Source organism: Trachinotus anak, unplaced genomic scaffold, assembly GCF_046630095.1.
Source record: "Trachinotus anak isolate AG129_WGS33_773 ecotype Australia unplaced genomic scaffold, CSIRO_AGI_Tana_v1 ptg000013l, whole genome shotgun sequence".
Lineage (NCBI taxonomy): Eukaryota > Metazoa > Chordata > Actinopteri > Carangiformes > Carangidae > Trachinotus > Trachinotus anak.
Genome location: NW_027273864.1, coordinates 5,024,123 through 5,040,653, shown reverse-complemented (window position 1 = coordinate 5,040,653; position 16,531 = coordinate 5,024,123). Strand labels below are relative to the sequence as shown.

The 16,531-nt window shown below is 40.1% G+C and overlaps 2 protein-coding genes and 2 long non-coding RNA genes across 15 annotated transcripts; 3 read left to right on the top strand and 1 right to left on the bottom strand.

The window, feature by feature from the left end:
* Positions 1 to 153: 153 nt before the first annotated feature.
* Positions 154 to 10,579, top strand: LOC139631120 (trichohyalin-like). 10 transcript variants are annotated; one of them, XR_011693295.1, is made up of 7 exons: positions 357 to 2,953; positions 3,618 to 3,737; positions 5,372 to 5,435; positions 5,625 to 5,669; positions 9,558 to 9,669; positions 10,074 to 10,302; positions 10,443 to 10,579. XR_011693295.1 is itself a non-coding variant. In XM_071495090.1 (6 exons), exons 2-4 carry the CDS (start codon positions 3,791 to 3,793, stop codon positions 9,572 to 9,574), a joined length of 1,707 nt encoding a protein of 568 aa, XP_071351191.1. In that variant the 5' UTR covers positions 154 to 1,978; positions 3,618 to 3,790; the 3' UTR covers positions 9,575 to 9,669; positions 10,074 to 10,302; positions 10,443 to 10,579. The 10 variants fall into 10 exon arrangements, 7 of the variants coding, with proteins under 7 accessions (XP_071351191.1, XP_071351188.1, XP_071351190.1 ...); XM_071495090.1 differs by having other exon boundaries at positions 154 to 1,978; positions 3,618 to 5,435; XM_071495087.1 differs by having other exon boundaries at positions 154 to 1,978; positions 3,618 to 5,435; positions 9,546 to 9,669.
* A 617-nt stretch (positions 10,580 to 11,196) lies between these two features.
* LOC139631127 (uncharacterized) lies at positions 11,197 to 11,687 on the top strand. Its single transcript, XR_011693296.1, has 2 exons — positions 11,197 to 11,335; positions 11,429 to 11,687. It is a non-coding gene; the product is annotated as an uncharacterized lncRNA (long non-coding RNA).
* A 204-nt stretch (positions 11,688 to 11,891) lies between these two features.
* LOC139631128 (uncharacterized) lies at positions 11,892 to 12,333 on the top strand. The gene is made up of 2 exons (XR_011693297.1): positions 11,892 to 12,066; positions 12,243 to 12,333. It is a non-coding gene; the product is annotated as an uncharacterized lncRNA (long non-coding RNA).
* Positions 12,139 to 15,844, bottom strand: ift52 (intraflagellar transport 52 homolog (Chlamydomonas)). 3 transcript variants are annotated; one of them, XM_071495094.1, is made up of 14 exons: positions 15,675 to 15,844; positions 15,090 to 15,248; positions 14,879 to 14,966; positions 14,572 to 14,701; positions 14,401 to 14,476; positions 14,143 to 14,214; positions 13,911 to 14,037; positions 13,727 to 13,810; positions 13,539 to 13,607; positions 13,297 to 13,451; positions 13,124 to 13,211; positions 12,902 to 13,010; positions 12,672 to 12,817; positions 12,139 to 12,582 (listed from the first exon to the last, which is right to left on the bottom strand). In XM_071495094.1, the coding sequence occupies exons 2-14, from the start codon at positions 15,206 to 15,208 to the stop codon at positions 12,541 to 12,543; spliced, it is 1,305 nt and encodes a 434-aa protein (XP_071351195.1). In that variant the 5' UTR covers positions 15,209 to 15,248; positions 15,675 to 15,844; the 3' UTR covers positions 12,139 to 12,540. The 3 variants fall into 3 exon arrangements, with proteins under 3 accessions (XP_071351195.1, XP_071351197.1, XP_071351196.1); XM_071495096.1 differs by lacking the exon at positions 15,675 to 15,844 and adding an exon at positions 15,530 to 15,664; XM_071495095.1 differs by lacking the exon at positions 15,675 to 15,844 and adding an exon at positions 15,427 to 15,569.
* Between the last annotated feature and the right edge of the window lie 687 nt (positions 15,845 to 16,531).

The following is a 16,531-nucleotide window of genomic DNA, read 5'->3' as shown; positions in this document are numbered from 1 at the left end:
TGTGCGCGTACGGTCTGGGCAACTTCCGCTGAGGGCCATCAAAATAATCTTTACAGCGGGGCCGGTGAAACTCAAGAACGGGGTTATTATCGACATGGCTTTGAATGGCAAGACTGGCAATACTTCCTCTTTGTTCTGGGGCCTGTGAGAGACCAAGAGTGTTTACTATAATTTGAACAGTGTCAGCAACAAACATTCTGTTGACCTAATTATTTTCTGTTTACTTACTGTTTTTTTATATTTTAAATTTTAAAAATCATGACTAATTTGAAAGGAGCAGAAAACAATTTGTGTATTCTTTTGATTTTTATGAAAGAAATGATTAGCATGTAACTTGTCATAGGAGACAATAAAATTGGTTATTTACATGAAAGATATGGACTACAGCACCCCTTAACCTCACCAATATTTCACTTTGTCTTAATAATTACCAGTATAACATTAAAAACAAATACCAAAAAAAAAAAAAAAAAATTAATGTAAAAGAGGCTGAAGCAACGCATACAGAGTCCTCCATATTTTATCCTTACGTTAATAGTCCTGCATTCACGTGTTTTGTTTGTTGGTGCTGTGTTGATCTTTGAGCTCCACTGAGCAGAGTCATGTACGTGCAGAGTCCGACAGTGGAAGTCTGTTTTCTGCTGCAGGGATAAAGTTTCTCTGTGCTCAACCCAAATCTGAGTTTAACATGTGGACATACAGTAAGTGTCATAACATCTGGACAGAGCGTCAGCGTAACCATAGTAACTCATTCACACACCTGCCTGGGTGCGCACGGCCAGAGAGGAAGAGCATCGCGGGGATAAATGACAAGAGCAGACTTGTGGATATTTGTCACTTTGCTCTGACGGTCTGAAGAACTCGCTGCTGCTCTGCCCGTCTTACCACGCAGCAGTCTGATTTCACTCAGCGTGAAAGGGGCTTTTCGCGCCGTTAGAGACTGTACAAACTACTCATATGCTATTAGGTTTACTGGGAGATTTCAAAAGAAATACAAGCGTCACATGATGTTGAGATATTGAAGGAGACGGAGCTCGGCTCAGGCCTGCGGCTCAGGCCCAATCTCACCCTGTGAGTGACAGATGGAGTGAGGCAGGTAGATGAGAAGTTCAACTAACGTTAAGGTAAAGAAATGGTACGGTCCACTTTAGGGGTGTCTGAAATCATATTACAAGATCTTTCCACTCATGAATATGAGAAATATATTTTAGTATTTACAGTTACAGGTAAGATGGCGATATAAACCTTTCAACCCCCCGCACTGTTGTTTTTACCTTCTGTGGTGGTCCAAGCCTTAATCAGGGGGGTCAGACTCCCCCCCCTCCCCAACCTCCCCGTAATTCGAACCCTGATGTCAGCTAACTCTAACAATCATTAAGTAAGTAATTGAATTTGTATGGAAATAATATTACATTTACATTTACACGATAATGTCTTAAAACATGTGCGGAGGGACCCCTTGACTGACTGACGCTAACCGCGTATAACATAACATATAACATATAACATATAAAAATATTTTGAACAATCTATTCGTCAGTTGACAACCGTCAAACAAACTAACAATTTTTATTCATTAAAAAAAAAAAACGGCAAGCACACAAACATATAAACTATTTGTAAACAAACCTGGTCATGAGGTTTATAACCGTGAGGGAAAAAAATAGAAATAATGATAATAATATAATCAAATTGCTTGGTGCATAGCAACCAGCTGTTCGCCGTTCACCTTACATTTTTTTAATTCACAGATCAGTACATACAAACAAAAGTTATCAATATATATGCTGACCAGGTAATCGGAAAATCAGATAAAACGAAAATAAAACAAAGTAAAGTATAATTAAACATAAGATCAAATCATGTGCATATGGACCAGCTTCTTATCACCCTTGGCAACTGCATTCTAGAATGCTGGTGGGACATAAATACAGGCACAGAGCTCGCAGCCGTCACTTTCACCGAGAGCTTCGGAGAGGTAAGTCAAAATTAGTTAGTTAGTTAGCTAAGCTAGCTAGTTAGCTAGCTACAGTTAGCTTAGCAGTTAGCCGCTAACTAGCTAGCTACTAACTGCTAAGCTAATGCTAGCATTGGCCAACGAAAATAGCCAAGATGCTACTGCTAAGCTAACGCTATTTTCGTTGAAAAAAAAATATTGTTTCAGAAAATTAATATTTGTAGTGTCTCATTATGTCAATAATTACTTTTTTGCATTAATTACATTAAGTTTAATAGTGATGTTAATAATTTTCCAGTAACACTAATGAGTATCTAATTCTTACTCCCAGTGTTTCGAGAGGCAGGTTTGTTAGAAGTGTCAGCGGGACTCACAGCGGGAGGCTTGCTTGAACTGTCGCTTAGTGTTAGGAGGTGAACTTGGGCGGTTAGCGTCAGTCAGTCAAGGGGTCCGTTGAGCTTGGTTGTTTAAAGCTGGGGTCAGCAAGTAAGGGTCAGTTTTTTCCTAACCCATTACATGGTGGGCCAGTACATAATCAAAGGCTAATTTTAAGAAACTGATTGATAAAGATGCAACTTAAATTTACTATATTGTGTGGCCACAGTTCACATACAGTTTGACCAGTTCATTGAACTGGTGTTATTTTGTCATGACGTCATATGTCCGCTATGTCAGAGATCCGTCAAGCCAGCGACAGAACCTATGGAACTTCCTGTCAGAACTTTTCGCAATAAAAGCCAAACGCTTGTTTGAACTATAGAATTGCAGAAAAAACGAACATTCCCTTTTATTTTGTAGACAAAATCGCTAAAGAGCAAGTGATTTTGTGGGTAACTGTTACTGCAATGACGGGGATCTATTGCAGAACCAGGCGCTGTGCACTGCACCTGATGTGAAAGGTTATGTCTGGCATTCACCTCTCAATGTGGATAAAAGTATAATAAGCATCCTCGGGTGGGAGGAGATTGTCTATTTCGACATGAGCTTCAGCTTAATGTAAGACTGTCAGGTAGATATTGTAAGATTTAAAAAATCAGATTGTCAAAATAAGCTGGCGGGCCAGATATTGCTGGCGGGCCAGTTTTGGCCCACCGGTTTAAAGGGTATGGGATGTGTGAACTGTGAACCATAGTGTACAAGTGCTTTTCTCCAGGATGACATTTGCGGTCAATGGTAAATAAAACATCCAAACCATTGACTGGCTGTTAGTTCCACAGTGTCTCCGTTGCTCTTTGTGGTAGCTTTGGGATCTTTGAATTGTTTGACGGAGCTGCAATTAATAACGAAAAGTTATTTAGCCTCAACTTACTACTTTTTCTGTTTACGAGGTACATGAACTTGGTTAGTATTTCAATACGTAATAAAAATAAGTAATTGATGTTTACATGTTTTAGCAATTTGCCCAAAAAGAGATGCTAATGCATTTAGCGCTACAAAACTTGTAATAATAGTATTTTGTTGGTTATGCCATTCTCAGTAACTAAAAAGTAGCGTGTACAGTGTACTTTGTGTGTACAGTGGGAACTGTAAATGTAAAGCAGAGGAGAAATTCATTGCAATGGGGAATATATAAATGAAATTATGAGAATCTGAATTTTAAAGTTTACTTAAAATATATTTTACAATTACATTCAAACAATATTATTAATTTATCTTTCAGAATACTGAACAGCACAAGTGAACAGAGTGAGAAAAACCTACAGAGAGAGACAGAGAGAGAAAAGCAGTAGAAGGAGAAGAGAGAAAGGCTGAGGAGGAGTGAAAAGGGAAGACTGGAAAGGTAGGAGGGAGAAAGTAAGGAGCTGGGTGTGAGAGAGAGAGAGAGAGAATAGAATGGAGAGAAGGAGGAGTAGGGAGGAAAGAGAGAGACAGGAACAGAAGGAAAGAGAGAGACAGGAGAGGATGGAGAGAAAGATGAGGATGAGGGAGGAAAGAGAGAGACAGGAACAGGAAGAGAGAGAGAGATGGGAGATAATGGAGAGAAGGAGGAGGAGGGAGGAAAGAGAGAGACAGGAACAGAAGGAAAGAGAGAGACAGGAGAGGTTGGACAGAAAGAGGGGGATGAGGGAGGAAAGACAGAGACAGGAACAGAAGGAAAGAGAGAGACAGGAGAAGATGGAGAGAAAGAGGAGGATGAGGGAGGAAAGAGAGAGACAGGAACAGAAGGAAAGAGAGAGACAGGAGAGGATGGAGATAAAGAGGAGGATGAGGGAGGAAAGAGAGAGAATGGAGAGAAGGAGGAGAAGGGAAATAGAGAGACAGGAGAGGGAGAATAGAGAGAGACAGGAGAGGGAGGAAAGAGAGAGACAGGAGAGGTTGGAGAGAAGGAGGAGGGAGAGGAGAGAGAGACAGGAACAGAGGGAAAGAGATAGACAGGAACAAGAGGAAAGAGAGAGACAGGAACAGGAGGAAAGAGAGAGACAGGAGAGGAAGGAGAGAAGGAGGAGGAGGAGGAGGAGGAGGGAGAGAAGAGAGAGACAGGAACAGGAGGAAAGAGAGAGAGAGGAACAGGAGGAAAGAGAGAGACAGGAACAGGAGGAAAGAGAGAGACAGGAGAGGATGGAGAGAAGGAGGAGGAGGAGGGAGAAAAAAGAGAGACGGGAGAGGGAGGAAAGAGAGAGATGGGAGAGGGAGGAAAGAGAGAGAAAGGAGAGGGAGGAAAGGGAGGAAAGAGAGAGACAGGAGAGGGAAGAAAGAGAGAGATGGGAGAGGGATGAAAGGGAGAGACAGGAGAGGGAGGAAAGGGAGGAAAGAGAGAGACAGGAGAGGGAGGAAAGAGAGAGACAGGAACAGGAGGAAAGAGAGAGATGGGAGAGGGAGGAAAGAGAGAGACAGGAGAGGGAGGAAAGGGAGAGGGAGGAAAGGGAGGAGAGGGAGGAAAGGGAGAGACAGGAACAGGAGGACAGAAAGAGACAGGAAAGGGAGGAAAGAGAGAGATGGGAGAGGGAGGAAAGGGAGAGACAGGAACAGGAGGAAAGAGAGAGATGGGAGAGGGAGGAAAGAGAGAGACGGGAAAGGGAGGAAAGAGAGAGACAGGAGAGGGAGGAAAGGGAGAGGGAGGAAAGGGAGGAGAGGGAGGAAAGGGAGAGACAGGAACAGGAGGACAGAAAGAGACAGGAAAGGGAGGAAAGAGAGAGATGGGAGAGGGAGGAAAGAGAGAGACAGGAGAGGGAGGAAAGGGAGGAGAGGGAGGAAAGAGAGAGACAAGAAAGGGAGGAAAGAGAGAGACAGGAGAGGGAGGACAGAGAGAGAAAGGAGAGGGAGGACAGAGAGAGAAAGGAGAGGGAGAGACAGGATAGTGAGGAGCAAGATGAGGATTATGCAGAAAAACAGGGGGAGAAGACAGAAAGAAATGAATCTTTTCCAAAAAGAGGATTCATTTCAAACCTGAAAATATGGTACCTTGAACACAAGAAGGACCAACTCATCAAGGCCATCCTGAAGACCTACCAGAAGGAGGAGGCCATTGCAGCTGGTGGTAAGAAAGTCAGCATATATATTGTACAATATATTTCATACACGTATATGTTGCTTCCTGTAGCTAAATGGTCACTTTCAGTGTTTTTTATTAAAATGTCAGATTCACAAGATTGAAATGTTTACACTTGGAAAGCTGCAGGTGTTCAGCTGTACAGTAGACTGATCTTTGATATTCTTTTTCTTTCAGCTGATACTCCTGAAATGAAGGAGATCAGGATGTGGAGACAACAAGGTAAGAGAAGGAAGCTGCTAAAGAAACAACAAGAAATTGAAGAAAAAATAAAACGCAAAAAGGAGAAAAAGAGAGAAGAGGAAAACCAAGTGGAGGAACACAAAAACGATGAAAAAGTAGCAGAGTGTGTTATCGTAAATAGTGTATGGGGTCTCATCACCATTCGGTGACCTGAACATGGCTGTTCTTTAAAGTGCAAGTCATACTTTCTGAATTCATCATGTTGACAGGGGTCAGGGGACAGCTGGTAGGATCCCATTACAAGATGGTCTTTAGTTCATATTAATTTAATATTTAAATTTAAAACATTGAAGGAGTGTCTAGAAATGAATCTATTGCAGGGATGGGATCACTCCAGCTGTGACGCCCGTCAACATGTTGACTCAATAGTCATTACTACACAATTAATACATTATTACACACATCTTTGAACTCAGCCTTCATTTTGAACTCAACTATACACCTGTAGTGTTCTGTGACATTTTGGCAAATAAAAAGACATTTACTGTAGCAGGAGGTGCCACAGGTGGATATTGTCAGGTGTTTATATGTCTGTCAGTCTGTGGACAGAGTCAGCTTCAAAATGGTGCAACATGCAGTCACAAAACACTACAGGTGTGTAGCTGAGATCAAAATAAAGGCTGTGATCCTACAGCCAGATGGTCTCTGGTTAATATTAATTTAAATTTTAAAATTATACAGAAATCAGATGCGTGACAACGATCAATTGAAGTCTAAAAAAACAAAAATTAAAAAAATAAAAATCTATTGAAAAAAGTAAACTGAACAAAGCCAAAACACTTCATGCTATTTTTTAGGTTTAACTAGCTGAGAAGGAAAAGATAATCTCTAAAACAGTCATTGTAAAACAGAATAAAGTCATTTGTCCTCCGATGAGGGGGGGTGGAGGTGGGTTAAAATTAAAGGTATAAAACAAAGTAAACAGAAACATTCAAGATAATGATGTGTTTTGCTTCTCACCTAAACACAATCAAAGTGTTTAGTGTAGTCTCAAACTAGAGACCATCCAACAGTGGGATCACACCAGCTACAACACCCGTCAACATGTTGCTGGTTTGACCTCATCGCTGGATGGTCTCTGGTTAATATTAACTTATTGAGTGTAAAGAAATAGAAGAATTATCCAGAAATCAGATAAGGATAAGAAGCTTTAGTGATAACATCTATTGCAGTCTAAAAATAATAATAATAATAAATAGAATGAAAATAAAATAGTAATACAATTTAACTGAACAAAGTCAAAATACTTAATGTAATTCTTTAGGTTTAACTAGTTGAGAAGGAAAAGATCATCTCTAAAACAGTAACTGTAAAACAGTACAAAGTTATTTGTCCTGCGATGAGGGGGGATGGAGGCGGGTTAAAATTAAGTTAAATCAGAATCAGAATCAGTTTTATTGCCAAGTATGTTTTCACATACAAGGAATTTTTTCTGGTGATTGGTGCAATTGATCAGCAACAGTGGGGCTCTCTAGCCTTGTTGATAAGGCTAATAGCAGATGGGAAGAAGCTATTTTTGTGGCGAGAGGTTTTGGTCCTGAAGGACCGCAGCCTCCTGCCAGAGGGGAGTGTCACAAAGAGTTTGTGTCCAGGGTGGGAGGAGTCAGCTACAATCTTCCCTGCACGCCTCAGAGTCCTTGAGGCATACAGGTCCTGGAGGGACGGAAGATTGCAGCCAATCACCTTCTCAGCAGAGTGGATGATACGCTGCAGTCTGTTATTGTCCCTCTCCGTGGCAGCAGCGTACCAGATGGTGATGGAGGAGGTGAGGATGGACTCAATGATGGAGGTGTAGAAGTTCACCATCATAGTCCTTGGCAGGTTGAACTTCTTCAATTGCCTCAGGAAATACATCCTCTGCTGAGCTTAAAACACATTGTCATGAGAAACATTCAACTTAGTGATCGGTTTTCCTTCTCACCTAAATACAATCAAATAAGAAAACATAGACAAGAGTCCCAATAGAGCAGAGGAGGGAAGAATACTTCAAACATGGCAAAATGTGTTCACGAGACTCGTGTTGGAACATCACAGACCAAAGAAGAAGACTCTTGTTTGACAACAATTTAGTGTAGTCTGAAATCCATCCATCTGAGACCATCCAGTGATGGGATCGCACCAGCTGCAACATGTTGCTGGGTGTCCCAGCTGGTTTGACCCTCTCGCTGGATGGTCTCTGGTTAATATTAACTTAAATATTGAATTGAAAGAAATCCAGATCCAGAGATCAGATAAGGATAAGAAGGCTGCATGACAACAATCTGTTGCAGTCTAAAAAAAACAATAAAAATAAATAATAATTCTTTAGGTTTAACCAGCTGAGAAGGAATAATCATCTCTAAAACAGTAACTGTAATACAAAATAAAGTTATTTGTCCTCCGATGAGGGGGGGGTGGAGGCGGGTTAAAATTAAAGTTAAAAAAATTGTAATATATTTTCCAACATATTCAAACACAATCAAATAAGAAAGAGTCCTGATAGAGGAGAGAAGCTTACTCTATACTAAATACTAAATTTACTAAATAACTGAAGTGTCTATTGTCCAACACAAAATGAAACAGTCAGCATATAATAATATAATCTGATTTGATCTAATCCTGTGTTCTTGTGCAGTCACTTAAACATGTCCATTTCATAAAACACAAATTAGACTTTCTGAATCCAGACTATGCCAGGCTCCATGTGATGTACATTTTGACATCTTCCTTAATCTGTAAATTTCCACGTAGTCCGTTCACATGCAGCCTCGCTAATAAATCATTTGTAGTGGTAGTGGAAAAAGAAAAGAGGATCTATTTTTTTAAATTATTATATACTTATTATATATAATAACAGTTATACAGAAGAAAGTTATTTGTCCACCGATGAGGGGGGGTGGTGGCGGGATAAAAATTTTTTTAAAGGAATGAGAAGTAGTTGTAGTTGCAGTAAATTTTGTTCAAAACACTTTAACACAATTATATCTAATATAATGTTGTAGATTTTAATCCAGTTTGCAGTCAGATCAACTGACTGGAGATGCATTGTTGAATGAAGAATAATGTGCACTGTCCAGCACAATATAATAAAATTAAAACTAATACCATAGAATTCAGTTCAATCTACCTGAGGCCATGAATAATCCCAACATTAGATGAACACCTCACAATCAATTTAACAGTCCACAGTGTTTTGTTACTCTTGGGGTCACCTTCATGACGGCACTGGAGGAGGCAAGAATGCAGGGAGAAATATGAAGAGCAGGTGCCGTGACTTCTTGGTGGAAGCATGCAGCCAAGAGCAGCAGAGACTTCAAGCTAACATCCACGTATGGAAATCTATAACTGTGCTTACTTCAACTGTCATTGTGTAACAAGCAAAAGTACAGCTCAGATCAGTATCAGTGCTGAAGCTCTTGAAATACATACCACTTGTGGACAAACAAGCAGGACAGTCAGGCAAAAGCATCTCTGGTTGAATTGCACAATTACAAAGACAGCAGTGGGAACCAGACCTTCAGAAACCGTTCACTCTGTCGTTGCTTGTGATGCTGACGTAGACCGAGTGCTCTCACAGACGAGTCCAGTCTAAGCTGCAGTTGAACAAAAACTCAGTAGCATACTCCACATTAAATATGCACTGAGAAGACATATGCTGCTAGATCTGTGTCCCAAGCCAGAGGAGGCTCCAGTGAAGCCACACGTACTCCATGAGTGCAGCATCATGGAGCAGAGAGACAGATGCAAATAAAGACAGTGAGGATGGATTTTAATTTAGGTAAGGGTAAGATTTTTTTCAGTCACAACAGAACTAGGCTAAAAGGTGTTATTTAGGTTGTGTGCATTTGTGTGTGTGTGTGTGTGTGTGTGTGTGAGTGTGTGTTACAGAGCAACCGAGCTGGTAAAAAGACAAGGAGGAAGACAAGAGGATGCTCCAGTGTTTCACCAGCTGCATGTTCTCTGTGAGAGATGAAGACAGTGAAGATGGATTTAAATTTAGGTGAGTGCTGCTATTGTGACTTTTTATTTAGTGCCAGACTCAGATCATAAGAAGGGAAGTTTTTTTGGATTAAACAAGCAGAACAGAACTAGGCTAGAACGTATTAAGGTGTGTGTGTGTGATTTGTGTGTTACAGAGGAAAGCAGCCGAGGACAAGACAAGGACAAGAGAAACGTTTTTCTCCATACATGAGAGTGATTGCGCATTTGTGTGTGTGTGTGTGTGTGTGTGTGTGTGTTTGTTCTAGAGAAATAGAGCTGGTCGCAAGACAAGGAAGAAGACAAGATCAAGCCAGAGGATGCTTCAGTGTCTCACCAGCAAGGGAAGTTTTATTGGATTAAACAAGCAGAACAGAACTAGGCTAGTAAGCATTAGGGTGTGTGTGTGTGATTTGTGTGTTACAGAGAGAGAAAGCAGCTGAGGACACGACAAGAAGGACAACGACAAGAGACAAGTTTTTGTCCATGCTTGAGAGTGAGTGTGTGTTTGTCTGTGAGTGTGAATGTGTGTGTGTGTGTGTGTTACAAAGAGACAGAGCTGGTAACAAGACAAGGAGGAAGACAAGATCAAGCCAGTGGATTCTCCAATGTTCTCTGTGAGAGATGAAGACAGTGAAGATGGATTTAAATTTAGGTGAGTGCTGTTACTGTGTCTGTTTTTTATTTGTTCAAGGCTATGATGCTAAGAAGGGAAGATGTTTTCCAGTTTCAAACAGGGAGAGAAACAGGTTGAAATGGATTATTTATGTTTGTGTGTTTGTGTGTGTGTTACAGAGCAACAAAGCTGATAACAAGACAAGGAAGAAGACAAGATCAAGCCAGAGGAGGAACATTGTGAACATTGTAATCTTTTAAGTCAAACTGAAGTTAAAGTGTATTTTTGAAAAATAAACAATGGAAATCAATATATATTCTGTGCTTGGTATTTGTTTTGACTTGCGTGCGTAGATAAAAAACCTCAACTATAAGGAAATGTAGTGCTAAATCACTGGAAGATGCATTTAATATCAAGAATGGACACAGTTTAGCCACTTTATATAAAGCTGAGTAGTTTAATCTGTAACAATGCATCATATTTACAAACTGATAATTTGATTGACATGTTGAATGTAAATCTGAAAAGGAATTAAAATAATAAATGCAGTGGTGTAAAAAGATTAATATTTTTCCATCTAAATCGTGCTCTGCTCTCCTCACAGTCCTATCCACAAAATTTAACTTTTTATTAATTCATTCATTAAACTAATCTTTTATTTTGAAAACAGCAAACAGGAAGAGGTTGCTGGCAGCAAGTCAACTGTGACCTCTTGTGGTTCTGTGTAACAAACCACCTGGTGTGTCAGGCTAGAAGTACTCTGGAAATTGAAGTATAATGTTTCTAAACTTTTTTCTTAGAATAAAGGTTATGAAAAAAAAAAAAGGTGATGAAAATAAATTTGAATATATATGAAAAACAATGATCACAGCTAAAATGTGTCTGCACCTGATGAGCCTCACTGTGTAAGAGTAACGGAGTAGGGGTGCTCCACCCACCCCCTTCAGACTGATGACTTGCTCAGCCTCCAGCTGGGTCAATTAGCATGCAGCTTCATCAGTTTAAAACCCACCTGGAAGTCAGTTGACACTCAGGTCCAGGGGAACAATGGAGAAAGCTTTTGTCATTAATGGTAAGAAAACTAGTCTTATTCTGAAAATAGTGCCTCACTAAAGTCTGACCAGATGACATAACTCCAAGTGTTATCCTACATTTTACATCCTAGATATGGAAAGCTTTGAGTGTTCATCTCCTTCAGAGCTTGACAGGAAGTTTTTGGGGGAGCAGAGTTTGCTGTCTGCTTTGTCGCTGGAACAACTTTCCTCATCAAGAGCATCAATTGAAACAGTAGCTGATGGATCTAACGCCAGGCTGTCCACGCCGGCTTCTCTCTGCCTGTCATCAGATCCCATTTCTTCCCCTAAGGCGATTTCAACAAACAGCTCAAACACTCAAGAGACTGACAATTGTCACCTGGCCGTTCCTTTACAGGGAAAGTCCTCCACTCCCTGCATTCTTCTCCAAAACAAAAATAAGGCCACTTGTTTTGACCAGTTGTTCAGTGATTCCACCACCTCTCAAATGTCATGGGATGTGTCCTTGATTAAATCAGAGAGCAACAGCCCCAAACCCTGCACTGAGTACAGCGCTCTGGAGTCAACATGGAGTCCAAAACCCCAGTCTGCACATCATTCACTAGCTGGAGTTTCTCCTTGACATGGTCAAGAATGTCCCCCTCATACAAAGTTTGGAAGAAAGAAGTATGGGGTTTACAGCGGCACATGATTGTGTCTGCCTCTGCACCCACCATACATCAAGGTCAAATCAAAGTGGATTTTAAAACACAAGGATGACAATGTAAAGGTAAGTGGGTCAATTTGTGGTGTGTGTTTTTTGTTTTTTTGTTGTGTGTGTGTGTGTGTGTGTGTGTGTGTGTGGTTTTTTTTTTTTTTTTTTTTTTTTTTTTAAATATTGATCACTGTATACTACAGCAACACTGCAAATCCATGCTGTAGCTCTTCAATGTGTTTCTTTTACAGGACCCATGTGTGAGGACTCGTGCAGAGAGCTCAGTTGACTGTAACAATGTTTTTAAAGACTTGAATATTTAAATAAAAGTGTCTGACTTGATTTGCATAAGCATTTTTACAATCTTTCATTTCTCAACAATAAAATACAAAAGCGGTATAAAAACGAATTTCTTCATATACAGTTTTTCAACACAAGTCCAAGACGGTCCCTTTACCTCCTTTACTAGAACATACTTGTATCTGCTTGGTCACAGTACAGTATATTGAAAAGGCAGAGTTGAATATTAAACATGTTACTTGAATCCAATCACAATGGAGTGAATCGTGCCTCAGTGTCGATGTCATGCTCCTGCAAGTGGGATAATCACTTTTAGACGAGTCCTTGAATGCATAATAATCATTATATTCACTTGTAGCAGATTTTACGGGTGCTCTCACCTGATTTAGTTTCTTGAACTCTACAACCTGGAAGAAAATGTGCTCCAAGATATGCTTGGCATCCCTCTGATCTTTATCCAACTTTGGAGTCACGCCCAGAATTTCACCACATTTTCGCACATAGAATTCAAGATCGTCGTCTGTACCTATAAAATGAGAACAGACATTGTGTACTTTTTTTTTTTTTTAAATCTTACCAGTGAATTTCACTGAATAAGTACTGAACTTACATTTATTGGTGAGCTGTGCTAGGCGCACTTTCTCAGAAGAGAACGTTTCATCTAGATCAAACAGGTCCAGCATGGGTGGAGGTAAATCACTTAAGGCAGGTGGAAAGACCTAAAAGGCGAGGCAACAGCAGCTTCTGGGTTTAAACATGAGGCTTAAAGCTGACTGACTGATGGATGTATGGAAAACACTGACTGGAACAGAAATGCAGGATAGAAACTTACAGCAGGTTGAAGCTGAGGCAGAGGGGTCTCAAACTGGGGTGTGATCAGCTGCAGGGGCTCGTCTTTGACATTAAGTTGCTTGTAAGCACTGCAGAAAACATTACTTTCAGCTATGTAAAGAAACTAAGCCATAATGGTGGGATAATAGTCTCAGGTATATTTTGCATTCTCACCCGATGACTTGAGGTAAAGTGTCAGTTGCCAAATTGAACAAAGACATATCAAAGAGGGAGGTGAAGTCCCTGGGGTTTTCATCACCCTCTTGTAAGCACACTCGGAGCTGTTCTGACAAGCAGCCTGTGTCTGGCAACATAGTGTAATCTGTTATCTGAGGGACAAAAGGACAAGACGGATATCAGCTAATTTACAAAACAATATTAGTGATGCCTTTCTCCTATCAAGTATATTTCCCCACCTCTGGGTCCTCTGCATCAATCTGGTTCAGCTGAACGCTATCAGTCATGAGCCACTGGAGCACAACATCCTGGAATGAAAAAGTACAACAGACGGTTGTGCACAAAAACTGACGCTACAAATTTCACACACGAGCGAAATACTCCAACCATCCAGTGTGTTAATTAAAGAAATCCTTCATTCACTCACCAGGATTTTACTGTTCTCTTCTTTGTCTATGTACTGGTCACTGAACATGTGACAGGACCCCAGCACAACCAGTTTGCCTGCCTCCTTCATAACACACGAGACATCTTTCAACATCACCTCACAAGTATACATTCATTGATATTACATGGGTGGGGAACAAGTACTAATACTTAGTGTTTCTGACCTTTCCTTGATAGAAGGCCAGGACCGGCCTGTTGAGGGGGAAGCAGACTGAGCCAGTTGAAAGAACGGCCACAGCAGGCTTCACCACACTCAGTGTGGCACCATATGGATACACAAATGTGAGAGCCCTACACAAATAGACAACAATACCTATGTTCAAAACCACCTCCCACATCCTTGCACTAAATGGTGTGATTAATGTAGGAGATATGAATATAAAGGCAAAAAATTACTGTGTATTGTTTCCAACATTTTCATCTTCAATCATTCCTGTGACCACCTTGCCAGCAGCCCGGCTGATCTCTCTAGAAAAGAAAGAGGCAGAAAACTCTCACTCAGATGTGCATCAGCTTATAGACAAATTTCATGAGTAGCACAATTACTCCAACTACATCTGAATGGGTTCTGTAGGTTACAAACACTCTGGGATTTATTGGAATATATAACTGAATGTTTGTGTGAGAAAAATAATATATGCTGCAACCACAAACCTGTTCAATACACCATTGGACACAAGCGCCTCCTTAGGATGGAAGTATTTGTAATACACATTCCTCACAACGGCATCTGCAGCAGCGATGGAGAGAAAGAAAATTAATTTTTCACAAAAATACCTTTAACTGATGATGATCAGTTAGATGATGTGAACTGTCAATATGCACCATTGTTAACCATTACTCCAAACTCCTCCAGGAGAAAGTTGATGTTGGTGTCATATTTAATTTCTCCTCCTTCACCGAGCATGACCAGGACGTTTCCTCCTCCATCCAGGTAGTGCTTGAGAACCTCCAGCTGGAACAAAATGGGACAACAGTGTCAAAACATGCTTGTGGGATAACTGGACCAGCACTTTGGTTTGGTTGTTAAGCTTACCACTTACACCTCCGCTAAACCTTTTGTTACATCATTACTTGAAAATTAATAAAATAATTTTAAACTGTCAGGAGATATCTTGTACTGATTCATCACCTCAGATGCTGTGAACTTCTCCCTTGGGCCTGCAGTTATCCACAATTTGACACCTTTCAGTTTCTCCACAGACAGCTCTTCTTTCATACTATGGGACACAGCATTTGTTTTGCAGATTACATTTTTCCCAAAATCACTGATAAAGCTCAAGAAATGTTAGATGTTCAAGTTAAAGCAAACAGACACAGGTAAGTGTTACACCACACCTTACCTCTTAATTTTCCATTGAGCCCGTAATCTCTTTTGCATGGATTTATATCCATTGTTCATGGTAAACAGTTCTCTCTTTGAGGCATTGAAGACCACAGAATTGTTCGATTCCCTCTCCATTATGTATTAGGATTGCTGACTCTTGTATGTATCCAGACACCTAGAAACAGATTTAGATCCAAGTTAGATACCAAAACATTAGCTACGAAACATCCTTAATACATTATTATTATTTTAGCAAGCTCTGGGTTGAGTTGGCACGATTATTCCTGAAGATAACTATCTCACATCAAATTAGCGACGGCAATGGCATGAATCTATATCATATCACGTCATACCGTAGCCGTCCATCCAACCGTTGCTGCTTACTGTTAGCAAACATAGCTAAGAAGCTAGCTGTACGCTGTTTTAGCCGTGTAGCTAATAGCTTGGCGTCGTTACCTTATAATAGCGTCAGATGCTAATATTTCTCTTTTTTGTTCATTTGACTATAGAGACAGCTAAGATAACTGTTCGCTTACGGCATTTATTTCCACCTGTGACGTTACGTTACATTATATTAACAAGTTAGCTTTGCTTAACTTACCTCAAAAGCTCTCCTAGAAGTGATGCATTATGGGAAAGAGTGGTAACTAGGGGCGCTAACAACATAGCAACCAGGCAGCGCTGCAGTGTGGCAAAATCATGGCTGTATTACAATCATGGACTGTATATAAAAAGATTACAATACATTCAGCTCTGTTGGTAATGCTGCTGACAAAGAAACAGATGGGTGAAGACATAACCTCTTTAGCGGAGGATGCTTCATCATTTAACCGTGTCTATCAACAGTTCGTTGTTTCAAAGCTACTACTATTACACTACACTACCACTATTATTATGATAAGATCACACTTACATTTTCCAGGCTAAGGAATGAACTTCCTCTTAATGCTACATGATTGTTATTATAATATGTTGGTGACTGAATCCAGGGAAGATTTAGATATTTGTTGGAGCTATTTACTAGTTTGTTGTTTTTTCTAATATTTATTCATTTATTCTAAGTTTGGATTACTTTGAATAATAGTTTGATTTTTTTGATAATATTCTCTACTTTTAGTTTATTTATATTATTTGCTTGTTTAACATAGTTAGTTCTGGTATATTATTTTGTTTATTTAGGTAACACTATGGGTTCCTGAGGTTATCCATGTAGGCAGACAGGTTTAAGAACAGCGTGCACCTGGGTGGGCCTGTGGTTTTTATCAGAGGACAGGCACAAGGAAACATGGTCCCTTTGTTTTTCTGTTTGCTCGCTACAACAGATACATTAATAGAAAAACGCAATGGCTTTGTTTGGACAATGCGTAAACCACATGTGATTTTTATCTTGGATTTAAATTTGGTTGAAGACAAACAGTCACTACTAAATTAACAAGACAACCATTACCAACCTTTTTT